Below are 16,459 nucleotides of genomic sequence, written 5' to 3'. Positions count from 1 at the left end.
CCCCCAAGCTGTCACTGATCACAGCACAAGTTAATTAAACCTGGATTATTTAACGATAGTTAATAAGATAAACTTCCTCCCAGAAGCCAATGGCAGCAGACACTGTCGTCCCTTAACGGTTGTACGGGAGTGGATGAGGCACTTTCTTCCACCAGAGAGAGGGTCTTTAAGTCTCCTAGGTATGAGTGCTTCTCTGCAAAGGGGATGATGTGAGCATATGTTTTCTAAAAACAAGTTAACCCCTCAACACCCATTGGAAGCACACTGGATTCTATGTTGCTGGAAACTTTACGGCTTTGGCTGGGAAGAGGGTTGTTATCCCCAGGAAAGTGTCCCCAAGACCCAGGCCTGGGTACATCGGAGGTCAAAGGACACACGGCACTGTTCAGGGTTGGCGTATGAGGGTCAAGTCCCTCTCACGATAAATATTTCAGAAAGGCCCTAATTTCTTATCATAGTTGAAGAGAGGGAAGAACTACGGTATCGCATATGGGGAGTATTTGGATTGGGGAAACCTGTTTTTTCAGCAACCAGAAGTCTGTCTCTACTTGGAAAAGACTGCATTTCGTGCACATGCTCACATCTGCCCCCAGCTAAGGAGCGTGTTACATTTACACTGACCTCCAGCCTCTAATCTGCCTTCATACTTCCTTGAGCCACAAGAGAGCAGAGCAAACTGACAGCAGCAGCTGGAACCAGCTACTGGTCCCCTACTACTCCCGCCCCTGGCTGGGAAGCAGGGAGGAGGCGCCCCTAGGATTTTTAAAGCATCGAGAGACAGATCGCTTGCCAGAACTGTCCCTTCTGCCTTAGGAAACCTATTGAAAAGAAAAGGAAGGAAAAATAAGCTGTCAAAGTCAATGACTGCTGGAATGAATAGAAATATACATTATTATATGTTTAATATTTATATTAATATTAATTTAGAATGCACTTATTATAATATATTAATATATTTTCTATCTGTCTTCCAGCTAGAGTTTTTATAAGGGGGACTGGATCTAACGCAATTCATTAATTTAATGAATTTAACTATATGGGTTCTACGGTTATGACATAAGGAAAGAAGAAGAAAAAGAGCTGTGAATTTGAACTCCAGTTATTGATCGAAGTGACTCTGTGCTTTAACCCAGTATAAGCGATATGGGTGATAAAGTGAGAAGCCCAATGCTAATTACCAGGGCAGGACTGGTGGTAAAAGAAAAGGCCAAAATATGTGAATAAAAGGGAGAAGTACTCAAATGCTGTGTTTATTCTGAAATATACAGTGTTTAGCCTTTATTATATGCACTCACAGCTGGGTTTTTTTGTTGTTGTTTTTTTTTAATTTTTCTTAAATTTTTTTTAATCTTATTTTTTTTTACCATAACTCCTGGCAGGAGAAAATAGCCTTGCTATCATGGGTTTGAAATTATCTAGTCCTCTTTTCCCCTTTAAAACAGAGGCTTTGAAACTGCATTACTGATAATGCAAGTTTTCTAAGCAATGTAGCCATTGCATTAGGGCAAAAAAGACCCTGAATGCAGTATATGGAGCTGTATCTCAGAAACAAACACAGACATTTATAGAAAGGATATCTTTTGGCCGGCTAAAATCGGACATGGGAAGAGGCACGTCCACAGAATGGAGAGGAACAGACTTCTTAAATACATAAATTACTGTTCCCATGTCTAACTGGAAGTTAATGCCCAGGTAATTTAGAGTTGTATCCATTTGATGGGATGAATTCCGTGATTCATTTATGCTCATTGCTACCTCCCTGTGGCGTGGTTCCATTTCTGAGCCCATGCTAACTAGTCAACAGGTAGGAGCCACCTAGGAGTTTGCAGGCCTCAGAAACGGAAATGAATCCGATCATGGAGACAGCACAGAGTAGGCTGGGAGAGTTGTGAACTTACCTTAAGTAAACATTAACACGTGCATGCGGTCAAGCCACTAACGATGGTAGATTCAGTCCCAAGAAACACAGTTCCTTGCGACTCAAAAGAGCTCATCCTTCAAGCCAGAGTTTTTAAAATGCTTTCTTCCTCTGCAAGGACTTCTGACATTCTCCCAGGAAACACAATTGTTCCTCCTCTAGGGCTTCCCTTGCACTCCCATACCTCTAGCAAAGCAGTTACTTTATTGTACTGTAATCATGTGTTTGTGTGTGTGTTGTTTCCTGTGGGGAGGAAGAGATGGGATTTTTTTTTTTTTTTCATCTTTATATGTCCAGGCCTATTACCTCGCTGGCCCTAAAAAATTTTTTTGTTGTTGGATGAATGCATCAAAAATTCCAAAACTGGTTATCAAAAGCCTCTTGAAGGGACTTCCCGGGTGGTCCAGTGGTTAAGACTTTGCGCTTCCACTGCGGGGGGCACGGGTTTGATCCCTTGTCAGGGAACTAAGATTCCGCATGCCACATGGTGTGGCCAAAAAAATTAAAAAATTAAAAGTTAAAGAATTAAAAATCTGGTATCAAAAGCCACTTGAAACAGATCATAAGGTAGCTGAACAGCTGTTTTAGGTTCCATAAATACTGATAAATCCATGGCAGGAATAAAGATTTATTGGAATGAAATGAGGAAGATGTATTTCAGGGCACTCAGGTCTTTTAGAACCATTTGTGAAGATCATTCCAAATTTTCAGTTAAAAATCCCTTCATCTTCTAAGACTTTGTAAGCTGGATCATTGCCAAGAGTATCTTTTATGGCTGAGCTCTCAACCAGTGGAAAATAGGATTTATGAACTCTGAGTTTGCTAGTGCTACTTACATCTCTCCCCTCCAGGATTACAGTTCCTAAAATGTTTATGTGTAGTTAGCATTAAATGTCTGCTTTCTGCTGGACAAAGAAATGACTGTATAATGGAATAATATGCTTAATGAGGAGGAAAGAGTTGGTATAGAAAGGAAGATGAGAATGGGCCAGATCTTGCTGAGGAAAGATACTGCTAAGGCCCAGTGTGTTCTTGGTTCACAGAGAAAAGGTGCTTCTTCAGGCCACTGCTAACCCAACTGTGAGTTGTTTTCAATTTGTGTCTTCTTTTCTACAGTCCTTTTACCACCTAAACTCTGGCCTAATTACATTTGAAATATCCAAGACCTTCGGAAAGTGCATTTTCTTCAATGGACCCATAGTTGCCGTCACCACAGTTCTGAAAAACTCCCTTGGGGCTTGAATTCTACCTTAATCAGCTAATCTGCCTTCCAGAATTTCCTTTCTGAGGAATTAATCTTTCATCTCACTGTGCTATGAACATTGAACAGGTGCAAAGGAAGCCTTCCTTTGCCAAGGAAAATTCTGCTATGTTTGATAGCCAGCGGGGCACACTTACAGCTAATCGATACAATAGCAGGGAGCAGAAGGGCTTGGGAAACAATGCGAGTTGTGCTGTCACAATTTAGAATGAGTTATACTTTTCTTTAGAAAAGTTTTTTTTCCCTCAATCTGAAAACAACAGCTAACGTCTTCTGAAGTCTACCTAAGATTTTCAGGGCTCCAGGCAAGGAGCATAGAAGAAGTCTAAACTCAAGTGATGCATTCAAATGGCCCCCAGTATGCAGGAGCCCCATCCAATAAAGACTACCAGAGCCCACATGGTATGATCTTTCTTCACCAGAAGTTGGCCCGGTCCCAACCTTAGCATATTTTAGCCTTAACAGAGGAGCTCCATTGACCCTTTGTCCCCAACGTACTTCACTCTGGCAGTGAGCTTTTGGCAGATGTGGGGATGTTTGATGGGCACCCACACCAGGTGAAGCTCACACAGGCATTCCTGCTTCTGGGCGGCCACTTTGTCTCTCAGCTCAGAGCCTGTAGAGCCCAGCTCTTGAACCATTCCTGTGCTTCCTGGACTTCCTGGAGTGTCGAGTGATTGCCTTTCTACTGATCATGCGTGTTCCCCTCTGTCACAGGAGGACTGTGCCCAGGGTCCAACGATCCTTGCGTGGAGAAGCCGTGTCCAGGGGACATGCAGTGTGTCGGTTACGAAGCCAGCAGGAGACCGTTCCTCTGCCAGTGTCCACCGGGGAAGCTCGGAGAGTGCTCAGGTGCAGAGCGGGGCAGGATGACGAGGGTCTAAATTCACATTCTGTCTGCATGCAACGTTTTCCTTCCGAATGGACCCCAGCTAGCCTCCCCCCTCAAATACTTGAGATTTATTACAGCTGCAGCCTGTGCTCAGGAAACATGCAATGCCTGTGGGCTCCTTATATAATGGGAGGTCACAGCATGTGTTTCAGTCATGTCACATGGATGTTAAGGGTGTGAAATTATGGAAAATAGAAGGCTGTTGGTTAGGCAGAGGAGTCGGAGTATCTGTGGCATAGCCTTTGATGTTCAGAGCCTCCACCTTTCAACAGAAGGTAAAGCTGAGCCAGTTCAGTTGACCTTCTGTAGGGTAAGTCCAGCCTAGATCAAGAAGACTCTCCACTGCACATGTACAACTAACTGCGTGTTCCCAAAAGGAGAGGGAGGTGCGCACCTCGGTTTCTTAAAGAAAGAAGAAAAAATCAGTATTTGTGTTATTTCAATCCAAATGATCCTTCATTTCTGATCATCACTCAACTTCAATACTTGTTTTGATTCACATATGCTCTACCACTTCTTTCCTCTAAAAAGAGTCCTGTTCATTTTTGGTACCAATAGAACCCTTTTTTTGGTAGAAGATGTATTTCAAATATAGGCACGCCGATACCAATTTTGGAATACAAGAAATATTTATTGAGTGATGATTATAATAGCCATTATAATGGGAATAAATACGCCTAGTATTTGCAAGGCACTTGTTAAGCACTGGGTTCTAGAAACTCAGCCTTTGCAAAGACAAGCACTGTTCTTAAAAATGGAAGCCAAAGCTCTTTCAGAGTTGACTTCGAGAATGGAGCTGCCCCTGAACTGAAGGGATCACCCACATACTTGCCTTTGAAGGCTTCTAAGGCTTAGACTTAAAAGATATTTAGGCTGACCTCACCCCAGCACACCTGCTGTGTGCACAGCAGGTGGGCCTGCAGGGTGACAATAAGGCCAAGTCTCCTAACTTCAGATGTCCCTTTCTGCCCATCTCCCTTCTCCTTTCCATATGGAAAACTCTTCATTGTCCACAATTATCATCCATTTGGTATATTTCCACACTTTCCACCCTTCCCCCCCAGTGAGAGGGCTTTTCAGCCGTTACTTTGCTTGTTAAAACATAAAGCTGGAGACAATAAAAAAAGAGAGGGTTAACTCAGAATTGGGTGATGTGGGTGCAACTAAAGATTCTAGGAAGGTGAGCCTTGAAATTAATGGTCAAAAGGCAGAGCTGTGACTGCACAAGACATGAACTTCCTTTCTATCATTATCCTTGTCAACATTTGTGCAAATGACCTAAGTTGCCTGTTCTGCATTAGGATACTTGGGGACTATGGATATTCTTTGAGAATGGTTTTGTCTTTCCGTTGTTTCATAGAATTGAAAATTCTTAAATATCTAAGTGATGAGGGGTGGGCATAAAGGGATATCTTTTAAGAGTGCTAATTTTAGAAAATAGGAATTGGGAATTTAGTGACACTAAGAAAATTCAGGTTAGAGAATATACCAAGTTGCCCTTGACATGAGAGAACTAAGATTTTTCAGCATCTGACTAGTAAAATTTTTTTTCACTTTGAAATTAGAGTGTGACCTGAAATGGAGAACCAGTTTTTAATGCAACAGGGTTTCTCCTCAGTGCCTTCCCTAACTTCCCATGGTCTTTCATCCACGTGCTTGGTAGCTGTTGGGTGATTTCACGTGTCCCTGCTCGTTTCCGGATGTTAAAAGTATCTATATCTCCTCGTCATGGTCTTTTCAGGGCACACTTCTCTCAGCTTTGCTGGAAACAGTTACATCAAATACCGGCTTTCTGAAAATAGCAAAGAAGAGGACTTTAAGCTGGCCCTGCGTCTGCGAACACTGCAAAGCAATGGGATTATAATGTACACCAGAGCAAATCCCTGCATCATTCTGAAGGTAATTAAAATAGGTTATCTTTTCCCGCAGTCAGTTCTCATGTTAGTATTTTGGCTCTTGGATTGGGGTCTGAAATCATTTTGTCTTTTAAGTTCAGAAACCAGAAGCCGACTTTAGGGCCAGGGCAGCAGCAGAACTGGGAAGTGTGCCAACACCCCATTTCCTTTTGTACATTCAGCTTCAGAAATAGCTCTGCGGAGACGGGGGCACCTCTGTCTAGAGTAGGTTCAAGAGCCGGCCTCCTTTGAGTTGTAATCACTCAACAGTTCATTAGAATGTGTTTCCTAATCAATTCCACGGCAGGGTGGTCCTTTCAAAAGACTGACTGTATCCTCTTCTATCACACGGGTCTATCCCCAGTGACCCCTGAAGGTCACTTGTGTTCTTGCTCAGGGAAGGAGCTGGAGATCTGGGCTGTAGAAGATTCCATATGCCCTCTTATGGCCCAAGTAGCCCAATTTTTAAAACATTCCCAGCCACAGAAACCCTCCAAAAGGCACCAGATTTCCTTTAGAGCAGGGGTCCCCAAACCCTGGGCCGTGGACGGGTACCAGTCTGCGGCCTGTTAGGAACCGGGCTGCACAGCAGGAGGTGAGTGGCAGGCGGGTGAGCTAAACTTTATCTGGCACTCCCCATCGCTCCCCATCGCTCACATTACCGCCTGAACCATCCCCCCCATCGCTCGCATTACCTCCTGAGCCATTCCCCCCATCACTCGCATTACTGCCTGAGCCATCCCCCCCATCGCTCGCATTACCGCCTGAGCCATACCCCCCCCATCGCTCGCATTACCGCCTGAACCATCCCCCCCATCGCTCGCATTACCGCCTGAACCATCCCCCCCATCGCTCGCATTACCTCCTGAAACATCCCCTCCATCGTTCACATTACCATCTGAACCATCTCCCCGAACCGAACCCCACCCCAGCCCGTCTGCAGAAAAATTGTCTTCCACGAAACTGTTCCCTGGTGCCAAAAAGGTTGGGCACCGCTGCTTTAGAGCAAGTCTGGCATTTGTAGTCAGGTCAGAGCTTCTGGTCCCTTCATGAAAACAACAACAATAATACTAACAGCGTGACATGCCTCATTTGATTTGTGTCATAAAGTTAATATAATAAATGTGTTATATATGTATGATCAGCCCCATTTGATCAAGGAGCATATAGAGGTTCAGAGAGGTAAAGTTATTTACCCGAAGTTGTACAGCTAATAAGTGGCAGGCCTGCACCTGCCTTCCAGTGTCTCTCACACCATGCTCTTCATCTCCACGCTCTTCCCAGCTCTCAGTTTTGTAACTATGACTCATTTTATCCAGAATCACATCTGGGCATCTGTAGACCAGATTAAGCCTTCCAGGATGGGAGGAGAAGGGAAAAGTAGGAGGAAGACATGTTTAATTGAACGTTATTCTCACCAGGCTGCTATGCCAGCCCACCGTAAGTGCGTTCAGAGATGGGCGAAGTCTGTCCAGTAGGAGATACCCATCCAAGTGGAAATGGCTGGCGATTTTCTCCTTCCTACTGTTCTGTCACTAAGCTTAACTGGGATCATGGTGGGCCTTTTTAGCTTCTGTTCTTTGGTTGCTAGGTCACATCCAAGTTGATTAGATGACCCAGGCTTTAATCCTGGAGGGAGGAAAGTATGTAGAACATTAAATGCCAGTGGCTCCTCCTACCACATAGACCTTTATGTACCTGCTTCTGGTACTGCCAGGTATTACTTGGTGTCCAGAGGGAGTGAGCACAGAGCTGGAGTTTAAAGTTGGCCATTTTCATGGGCAATCTCCCAATACCCTGACTCATTCAACTCAGAGAATAATTTCAGCTCTGTTAGGAAAGCAGTGTTTTCAAAAGAAAACAAGATAAACACTCTGGATGCACAGTTGTAGAAAACAATGAATTCAAACCAGATCTTCATGGTGGAAGAATATAAATTCAGAAACCTAAGTTCTGTCTTTTTAACCTCCTAGCCTGTGAAGCAACCTGCCTAGGGTCCTTAGCTCACTTTCTAAATAGCCCTGAGCTGTGGGGTTTGTATAATTACTGGAAAGGTGCCCTGCCCATTCAGACGTACCAGCTCCCAGGAGCTGTGCCTGGGTGTTGCTGACCTTCTACCTCTCCCCTTCAAGCTTTAATAAGGCTTGTTGCTGAACATCCTTAGGAGGCAAGTACTTTCTATTAGCAATTCTCTTAAATGGCGTTAAATTTGAAAGAGAACAAAAATATTGGACATGAATGGCTTGATCCTAAAATGGAGCTTGCCATTTGACACTTCACTGGCAAGTGTCTAAAATGTGCAGAACCCTGGAGATGGGAAAGAAGAATAATTAAACCTTTTAGTCAGCGCTAGCTCCTAAGGTATATTGTATTTCGTGAAACAAGCGTGTTTCTGAAAGTTGTGTAAATTGAATCTCTATAAATGGAATTCTAATAAACTAGGGATGCTTGCCATTTGAAGGAACCCTTCCATTAATCCCTTTGTGATGTGAATAATCACCCCCCATCTGTCTGTTCTGTAAGTTTGCTTTTCATATGTTGGCTTTGCCCAAAGCAGGACACAGCTGTACTGAACTATTGCAGATACTTTCCTACAGTTGCCAGGAATATCCACTTAGGGGATTTGAATCTGTTTGCTTAACATTTTCAGCCTCATGCAAGATTTAATTTCATTGGCTTTAGGTACAGTATGTGCCTTGCACTTTGGTTCAATGACTACGCTGAAATGCTCTGTTTAAACTGCACCTCTTGGTTGTTTATATTTTCCCGGTTAAAGCACATTCCCTAAAAAGTACTTAAGACGATTTGTGGGGTGAAGGGCACAGAAGACAGAAGACAGTTGAAGAACTGCATGGCAACCTCGGGAAGTGAACATGCTCTTGGACAAGGAGCACCGCTGTCTTTTAGCAGCAGTAAAGGCGCTCATTCTTCTGTTTACCATTGATACCCCTGTCTTCTTCCAAAAGAGATTCCAGGCTTACCATAAATACTCAAATGCAATAAAATCAAAGCACCATTAAGATGAAAACAAGGATAGGTAAAATAGGGGAAGGGGATTAGGAGGTACAAACTTCCAGTTATAAGTCATGAGGATGTAATGTACAGTGTAGGGAATGTAGTCATTAATATTGTCGTAACTTTGTATCGTAACAGATGGTAACCAGACTTATCGCTGATGATCATTTTGTAATGTATAAAAATATTGAATCACTATGTGGCACACCTGAACCTAATATAATAAGTCAATTATACTTGAATTTGAAAAAAGATGAAAACAAAAGGTTAAGACCCAACCAATGAAATAGGGACGGACAGAATATCATCATTGAAAAATCTAGACCAGGGGTTAGTTGAACACAGACCATAACTCTGAATTTCCTGGCGGCCAAAGTCAGGAGGAAAATGGTGGGATAGATTCTGTGGCTGTCCTTGAACCTATAAAAGAAACATGTCAGATCACCAGGAGAGATACAAGTAACTTTTTCCCTATGTTAGTCTCTCAGGTGCAATATTATAGCAGAAGCACAAGAAGTACTTGCTTGTTAATCTAGAAATATCACATTTGATCTTTGGGGAAAGTTATAGATGAAACATGACTTCATTTTGATGATTCTCAGACATGGCTAGTTAAGACCCCAGGACTTGGGACTTCCCTGGTGGCGTGGTGGTTAAGAATCCGCCTGCCAATGCAGGGGACACGGGTTCGAGCCCTGGTCCGGGAAGATCCCACATGCCGCGGAACAACTAATCCCGTGCGCCACAACTACTGAGCCTGCGCTCTAGAGCCCGTGAGCCACAACTATTGAGCCCACGTGCCACAGCTACTGAAGCCCGCGCGCCTAGAGCCTGTGCTCCGCAACAAGAGAAGCCACCGCAATGAGAAGCCCGCGTACCGCAACGAAGAGTAGCCCCCACTCACCGCAATTAGAGAAAGCCGGCGTGCAACAACAAAGACCCAACGCAGCCAAAAATAAATTAATTAATTTTAAAAATTGGCCATTATTATTAAAAAAATAAAATTAAATTAAAAAATAAAAAATAAATAAAAATACATTTTAAAAAAATTAAAAAAAAAAAAAAGACCCCAGGACTAAGAGGAAAGTAGTCAGGGAAAGCTCATTTGGTTTATAAAACAGTCCACTTGGAAGAGCCAGATCCTTGCAACACATATCAGAAGAGTAACAAGGAAAACCCCACAAGATTCCAGAGTTTCAAGGATATATGAAAGCGTATCACTGAGAAGTGAGCTAACTTATAATTACACGTTATAATAATAATGAAATACCTAAGAGTTTATGAAGTACTTTCACGTACATATATTTTTATTCTCACTCTCCTGTGCATAGATGTGAGTGCCTACTTTTTCGCCTGTGAGGAAACTGAGATTCAGAGAGAATCATTGACTTGCCTAAACTAATCAGCAGTGGACCTGGCCCTCTGGCAGTGGCAAGCAGGTCAGGAGTACAACAGTGTTTATCAAAAGAAGAGATTTGAAGGACTGAGATTTATTCATTCATGTATTCATTCAAAGTGTATTTTTTGAGCATCTACTGTATGCCAGATAGCTATTCATGGCTGCCTTAAAAATAGGTTTTCAAGAAGTTCGCTTTTCAAAGAATATTTAATAACCCTCTTAAAAGTTTTATCATGATGGTGCATTTGCTAGAGCCACACACCAACAATCTGAAGCAGTAAGACTTTATGCCATAATTCATACTTTTTACTCAAAATCCTACTTTCCTACAAGCTGACTTCTTATAGCTCTGACAGCTTGTCTCCCAAGCGCCAGGCCACAGAAGATCCAGGTTAAAGCACATCACTGATTTCAGACAACCCTGAATACCTGCATATTTTGTTAACATTAGGGCCACACTCTGAATTATGCATTTCATTGAACACATTGCCTACCTGCCTCTGCCCCCTCCCCCGTCCCCCGCACATCATTCAGATCCTTGCTGTAGACTTTTCTTACAGTTTCATGCACACCTCAGTTTCTATTAAAATAGCTTGCCCTCTGCTTTGAGAAAGCTTTGTCCTCTTAAAAGAGAGATCCTTTAAAACTGGATAAACCCTATTCTGAAGACAGAAAAACTAAATATGATCAGCATATAATTTTCCCAGATGAGAGGACTCAGATATGAAAGTGTTCTTTCCTCTCCCTGGCATAATATACTTGTGAAATGGCCAAATATTAACTTTTTGCAAGGTAGCTTTTGGCATCAACATTCTTGTTTGTCATCTAGACAAGGCTTATAATTCCAAACTCCTAGAATTTTGAAGGTACGAATCATTTTTGTTTTCAAAAGCCTGAGGCTCACATAGGCATCTGGCTTTCTATTCATTCAGCGGTGTTGCCGCTCTTATTTTTTTCAACAGGAAAAAAAAAGGGAAATTTAACCATGCTCGGTGTTACCGCGGGAGAATTTTATGTTCCTTAGTGATAGAACGTCGATATATGTGAGGCTGTCAGAGCCACGTCAGTTCTCCTGGATGAGTTTGTAACTTGGTTATTATTCCAAGAGGTAGGGCATTAGGTTTGGGGAGGGGAATGGACCAAGTAATACATTAATTGAATACATCCTTTTCCAAACGTTAGATGAACTGCACCCTCACCACAAGATTTTCCTTGATAGACTGGGGACCCCACTCTGTAGCCACTGAGCAGAACAGCAGAAGGACTGTGCCAGGGGCAGGTAGTCCCTAAAGTCCCATTTGATCATTTGATTACTTACATTGAAATAAAGATATGGATATTATCCAGGAGTTGTCACTGAGCAAGTATTCTGGCATGATTTACAACATTCATTCAGTCCATGTTGTTGAACAACAACAACAAAAATGACAAAGGCAACAGCAAAGATTACGCATGAAAGGTCTCTGAAAAGAAGATTAAAATTTGTCTCCAGTCTTTTCATGTTCATACATTTGCATTACAGAGCGCAGGATGTATGTACTAACTGTGAATGAGGAGGCTGACCGTTCTGCAGTGGACACAGTCAGTCTCCTTGTAAAATAAGTCACAGCAGTTATCTCTGCTTTCCATAGAAGGGGGTCTCAAACCCAGAGGGGCCAACCAATTCTCTCCAAGGGACCTGGGTGATGATACATGACAAAGCCAGAATTAGATTTCTCATTTCTAAATTCCCAAGGCTCTGCCTGGTTCACAGAGCCCCCTGCCTTTCATATACACACATTTATGTGGCATAAACTTTACATGCAGGAAGAGAGGGTGACAACAAATTCAAGGAGCCATAGGGGCAGGAATGAGAGCCCCTAAGAATTAGTTGTCTGCGGAAGATACTGAAGCATAGAAAAATACCCCATTTGTGAGGGTGGGTGACGTTGCGATCATTCCTAACAGATCTATCAGTAGCCAAACGCATTTTGGAAAGACTGGTTCAGTTTGTTTCTATGATTTCACTTGACATTTGTACCTCCTTGGCACTTAGTGCCTGGAAGGTCTGTCTTCCCTCCCCTTCTGTCCCTTCCCCTCTCTTTCTCCACAAGTTCATGTTCTCTACCCAGGTTTTTGCATAGGACTATACATAGATCCTAAGTAAAGGCCAGCTGCCCTGGCATGACTGAGACACTGGCCTCCACGAGATCCTTTTGCTGGGTCATGGACAAAGACCAGGAAAGTAGCTTCTGTTTCACAGTTTTCTAGCTGTGAATTCCTTCATGGACCAATAACAATTTGGTGACTAGACATGGGTCCAGCCCTCATTCCCTGGATCCTCAAACCATCTTGCATTTCTGAGAAATGCAGATGAGGGTGGACGACAGAGGATTCAAAGGCCAGCCTGTCTCCTTGGCAACAGTTGAACCTGGGTCTCCATGGAGGACCAGTACCTGCCCAACAGCTTTCAACTCGCCAGCATCCTTCAGTAGCACGCTTTCCTGATTTTGGTGTCTCTCTGGGGTCAGGCTGCTGAGGGTGGGGGGGCTTGGATGCCCTCCCTGCACCAGTGCAATAAAAAAAGCAGGCAAGTCTCTGTTGTAGCTGACCCCAGACCAGGGGCTGGAAGTATCTACAAGGTGTAAACAGTTAACCAGATCCTTCTGGAGTTCCAGAGGTCATCAAATATACATACATTCTTAGCAAATGGCCAAGCCCTGAGCACTTTGTGAGATAATCTTAACCTAAATGATGAGCAGCAGTCCTGAAGAACTGTTTTAAGAAGACGGCTAGTGTTTAATAGGAGGGTTTTTACATCTTAAATATGTATGAAGCTGGGAAGTCAGAAATCTACCTGGCCTCTTTCTCTCCCCTACAGCACAGTCACACAAACTTACCTGGGGAGTATATATGTATTTCTGTGCTGATCTGATTAATAGCCATCTCCCCCACTCAAATATAAGCCCCATGAGGGCAGAGGTGGTAACTCCTTTTACTCACAGTGGTCCCCATAGCACCTAGCACATTGCTTAGCACATAGTAGATGTTCAATAAATATTCGTAATCAATATTAGTGAGTTCACACAAACTTACCTGGGGAGTATATATGTATTTCTGTGCTGATCTGATTAATAGCCATCTCCCCCACTCAAATATAAGCCCCATGAGGGCAGAGGTGATAACGGCTTTTGCTCACAGTGGTCCCCATAGCACCTAGCACATTGCTTAGCACATAGTAGGTGTTCAATAAATATTCGTAATTAATATTAATGAGTTCACAGAAATCATTCCTGTGCTGGTAGTAACTAGGAAGGGCGCAGAGAATAAACAGACTCCCTAAACAAGAAATAGCTGTGAATTTTTAAAGGATGAAGACGGAAAGAATAGGAGCATTCTTAAATATTTAAGTGTGGCTTTCTGAACCTGTGCTCCATATTGCTAATTACAAGAAGATTTGTGAAATATCAGGCATGCATTTGCACGGCCTGTAATGAGGAGGGAGAGTGATTATTAAAAATCAAACCACAGCAGATTTATGGCTGGATCAAAAGCGTTGTCCATTCTAAAGCCCAGGCCGGTTGGGAACAGGGTGTCCAGGAACTTATTGCCAGATGCGTATTAAAAAGCGCTGCGGTGTTCGTTCCCGCACAGATCGTGGACGGCAAGCTGTGGTTCCAGCTGGACTGCGGCAGCGGCCCCGGAATCTTGGGCATCTCGGGCCGCGCTGTCAATGACGGGAGCTGGCACTCGGTCTTCCTGGAGCTCAACCGCAATTTCACGAGCCTGTCCCTGGACGACAGCTACGTGGAGCGGCGCAGGGCGCCCCTCTACTTCCAGACGCTGAGCACCGAGAGTACCATCTACTTCGGGGCCCTCGTGCAGGCGGATAACATCCGCAGCCTGACCGACACGCGGGTCACGCAGGTGCTGAGCGGCTTCCAGGGCTGCCTGGACTCCGTGGTGCTGAATAACAACGAACTGCCGCTGCAGAACAAGCGCAGCAGCTTCGCCGAGGTGGTGGGCCTGACCGAGCTGAAGCTGGGCTGCGTGCTCTACCCTGACGCCTGCGAGCGCAGCCCCTGCCAGCACGGAGGCAGCTGCGCCGGCCTGCCCTCCGGGGGTGAGTGCGCCTGCGCCCTGGGCACCGTGCCCTTGCCGGGCGGGGCTGGGGGGAGGGGGGGGGGGTAGAGGGGGTGGGGGGGATGTAGGGGGAATGAGGGGCAGACCTGAAGGGGGACTCCCTCTCACAAGCATGACCAACCCAAGTGCTCTCCCAGAGAGGTGTATGCACCCATAATGCTGGCCCAGCTTCTTAATCCTTCTTTAAGGAAGTCACAAAGCTTGACAATTACAGGAACGTCCAGTTTAGCCAATCCGTTTGCAGCACCCCGCAGGCGCAGTGAGCTGGCTGCCAGGAGCCCAGAAGATGCTGGCACGGCTGCCCCCTTCCCTGCCCACTCCACACCCTTCCAGGCCTCACCAGCCTGGAGGAATAGGATCTCCTTTTAAGTATCTGCCCCTTTGGACCGCTTGCAAGTCACTGCAGAACAATGGGTAACAGTCTGAGTTACGACGTCCATGCGCTACCCTTTCACAGGTAGCTATATAACTTTACTAGAAGCTAAAGGGTGTGTGGGGTGAACCCACCACCCCAGAAATAGAAGTATAGTGGACATGTTTTAGAGCATGCTTTTAAAACGTGTGTATTACAAATAAGTCTAGGGACAACTCAATGAACGATTAGAAAGTTAAGAATAAGGAGAGGGCAATTTACATGAAATATCAGGACAAACCAGTCATTGAGCGCAATGATACTTTACCCCTGTAAAATTCCCCCCAGAGATACATCATCAAGAAAAAAGAAAGAACAGGGTAGGCCAAAAAAGAGGGGAGGAGTGGTGTAGATTTATAGAGGGTTTCTATTGTTTGAGGGAAAAGCCAAGATTATTTAAGTGCTAGGAGTCTGACGATGAAAGCCTCCCTGACTTTACCCAGATGCAGGATCTGTGTTGATGTAAACTAGGTCATGCGCTCTCCTGGTTGAAGGCTTTGCCACCTCAACAGCCTAAGTACTGATTCCACTTTAGCCCCTCTGCAGAACCTCTCAGTGGGAGTGTGATTACCAAATTTAAACCCTCCTCACAAATCACTTAGAGATTCTGCTGTGTGCATTACCATCTAATGTTCGTGAAGCCCAACTCCAAATGTAGAGTCGATTTTATTATTAGAATGTTATAAACTGCCCATGAAATGATGCAGTGCCGAAACACAGACAACAAAGTTACTTAGACTTGCATATGTTACTGCCACAATGAGGGCCAAGTGCCCTGGGGGGAAATTTCTGCTGTCTCGATTTAAGAAATCTATTTGCTGTTTTTACTGTCTCAGCAGTATATGTAAATAAAGGGTTGTTATGGTGCCATAATTCCTGAATGATGGGCAGTAACTATACTTCAGTGGTTCTATAAACCAGCCCATTATGACAAGTCACGGCCAGTTTTTCACCAGGCAAAACAATTCTGCTAGTGTGAGCCATCCACGATATATAAAAGGAGCATGTAATTAAATTTGGGTTGAAATAGAACACCACTCCATGTCAAATGCTGGGTACATAGCCACAAATTGTAACATACTTTTAACGATGGCAGGACGTTGTTTTTGCTGGCAAAGCTATGGGTTTCCACAATGGGTTAGCTTTAAAATAATAATAATCACTGTATTAAGGAAAAAGACTGAGGAATCTTGCTTTTTCTTCAGTGTACATTTTAATTTTTTAATTGCCATGAAATCCCTGAGCTAAATATTCAGTGCAGGTATGTTCATTAAATGACTATGACCCCTATGACCCACATCAGAAACAGCAGTTTTCCTCTATTTTTTTAATCTCATTTGGTTTAACCAAATTTCAGGACTGAGGACCCACCTGCCATATACTTTTTCACATGGTCTAAAGAACGTGCTTTCCCCTCCCCAGGGACCCAACTTTACCCATGGGTTGCGTCCTCACTCAAACTCCTATTTGTCCCCTCTTCCCCACTTTCCCCTGTGATTGCGCTTGGGATTGGGATTGGGATTCTACGGGAGGTACTCTTTCTTC

General features: G+C 44.0%; 1 protein-coding gene across 3 annotated transcripts in view; it reads left to right on the top strand.

Annotated features, from left to right (window-relative positions):
• Positions 1-16,459, top strand: part of FAT3 (FAT atypical cadherin 3) — a 563,032-nt gene that overhangs the window by 523,925 nt on the left and 22,648 nt on the right. For all 3 annotated transcript variants that reach the window (XM_036859223.1, XM_036859224.1, XM_036859222.1), the window contains exons 19-21: positions 3,897-4,031; positions 5,813-5,970; positions 14,014-14,482. In XM_036859223.1, the coding sequence (XP_036715118.1) occupies positions 3,897-4,031; positions 5,813-5,970; positions 14,014-14,482 (762 nt within the window). The remainder of the gene's footprint in view (positions 1-3,896; positions 4,032-5,812; positions 5,971-14,013; positions 14,483-16,459) is intronic.

This window comes from Balaenoptera musculus, chromosome 8 (assembly GCF_009873245.2).
Source record: "Balaenoptera musculus isolate JJ_BM4_2016_0621 chromosome 8, mBalMus1.pri.v3, whole genome shotgun sequence".
Taxonomy (NCBI): Eukaryota; Metazoa; Chordata; class Mammalia; order Artiodactyla; family Balaenopteridae; genus Balaenoptera; species Balaenoptera musculus.
Note: the sequence above shows the minus strand (reverse complement) of the source record. Positions and strands in the feature narration are given on the sequence as shown.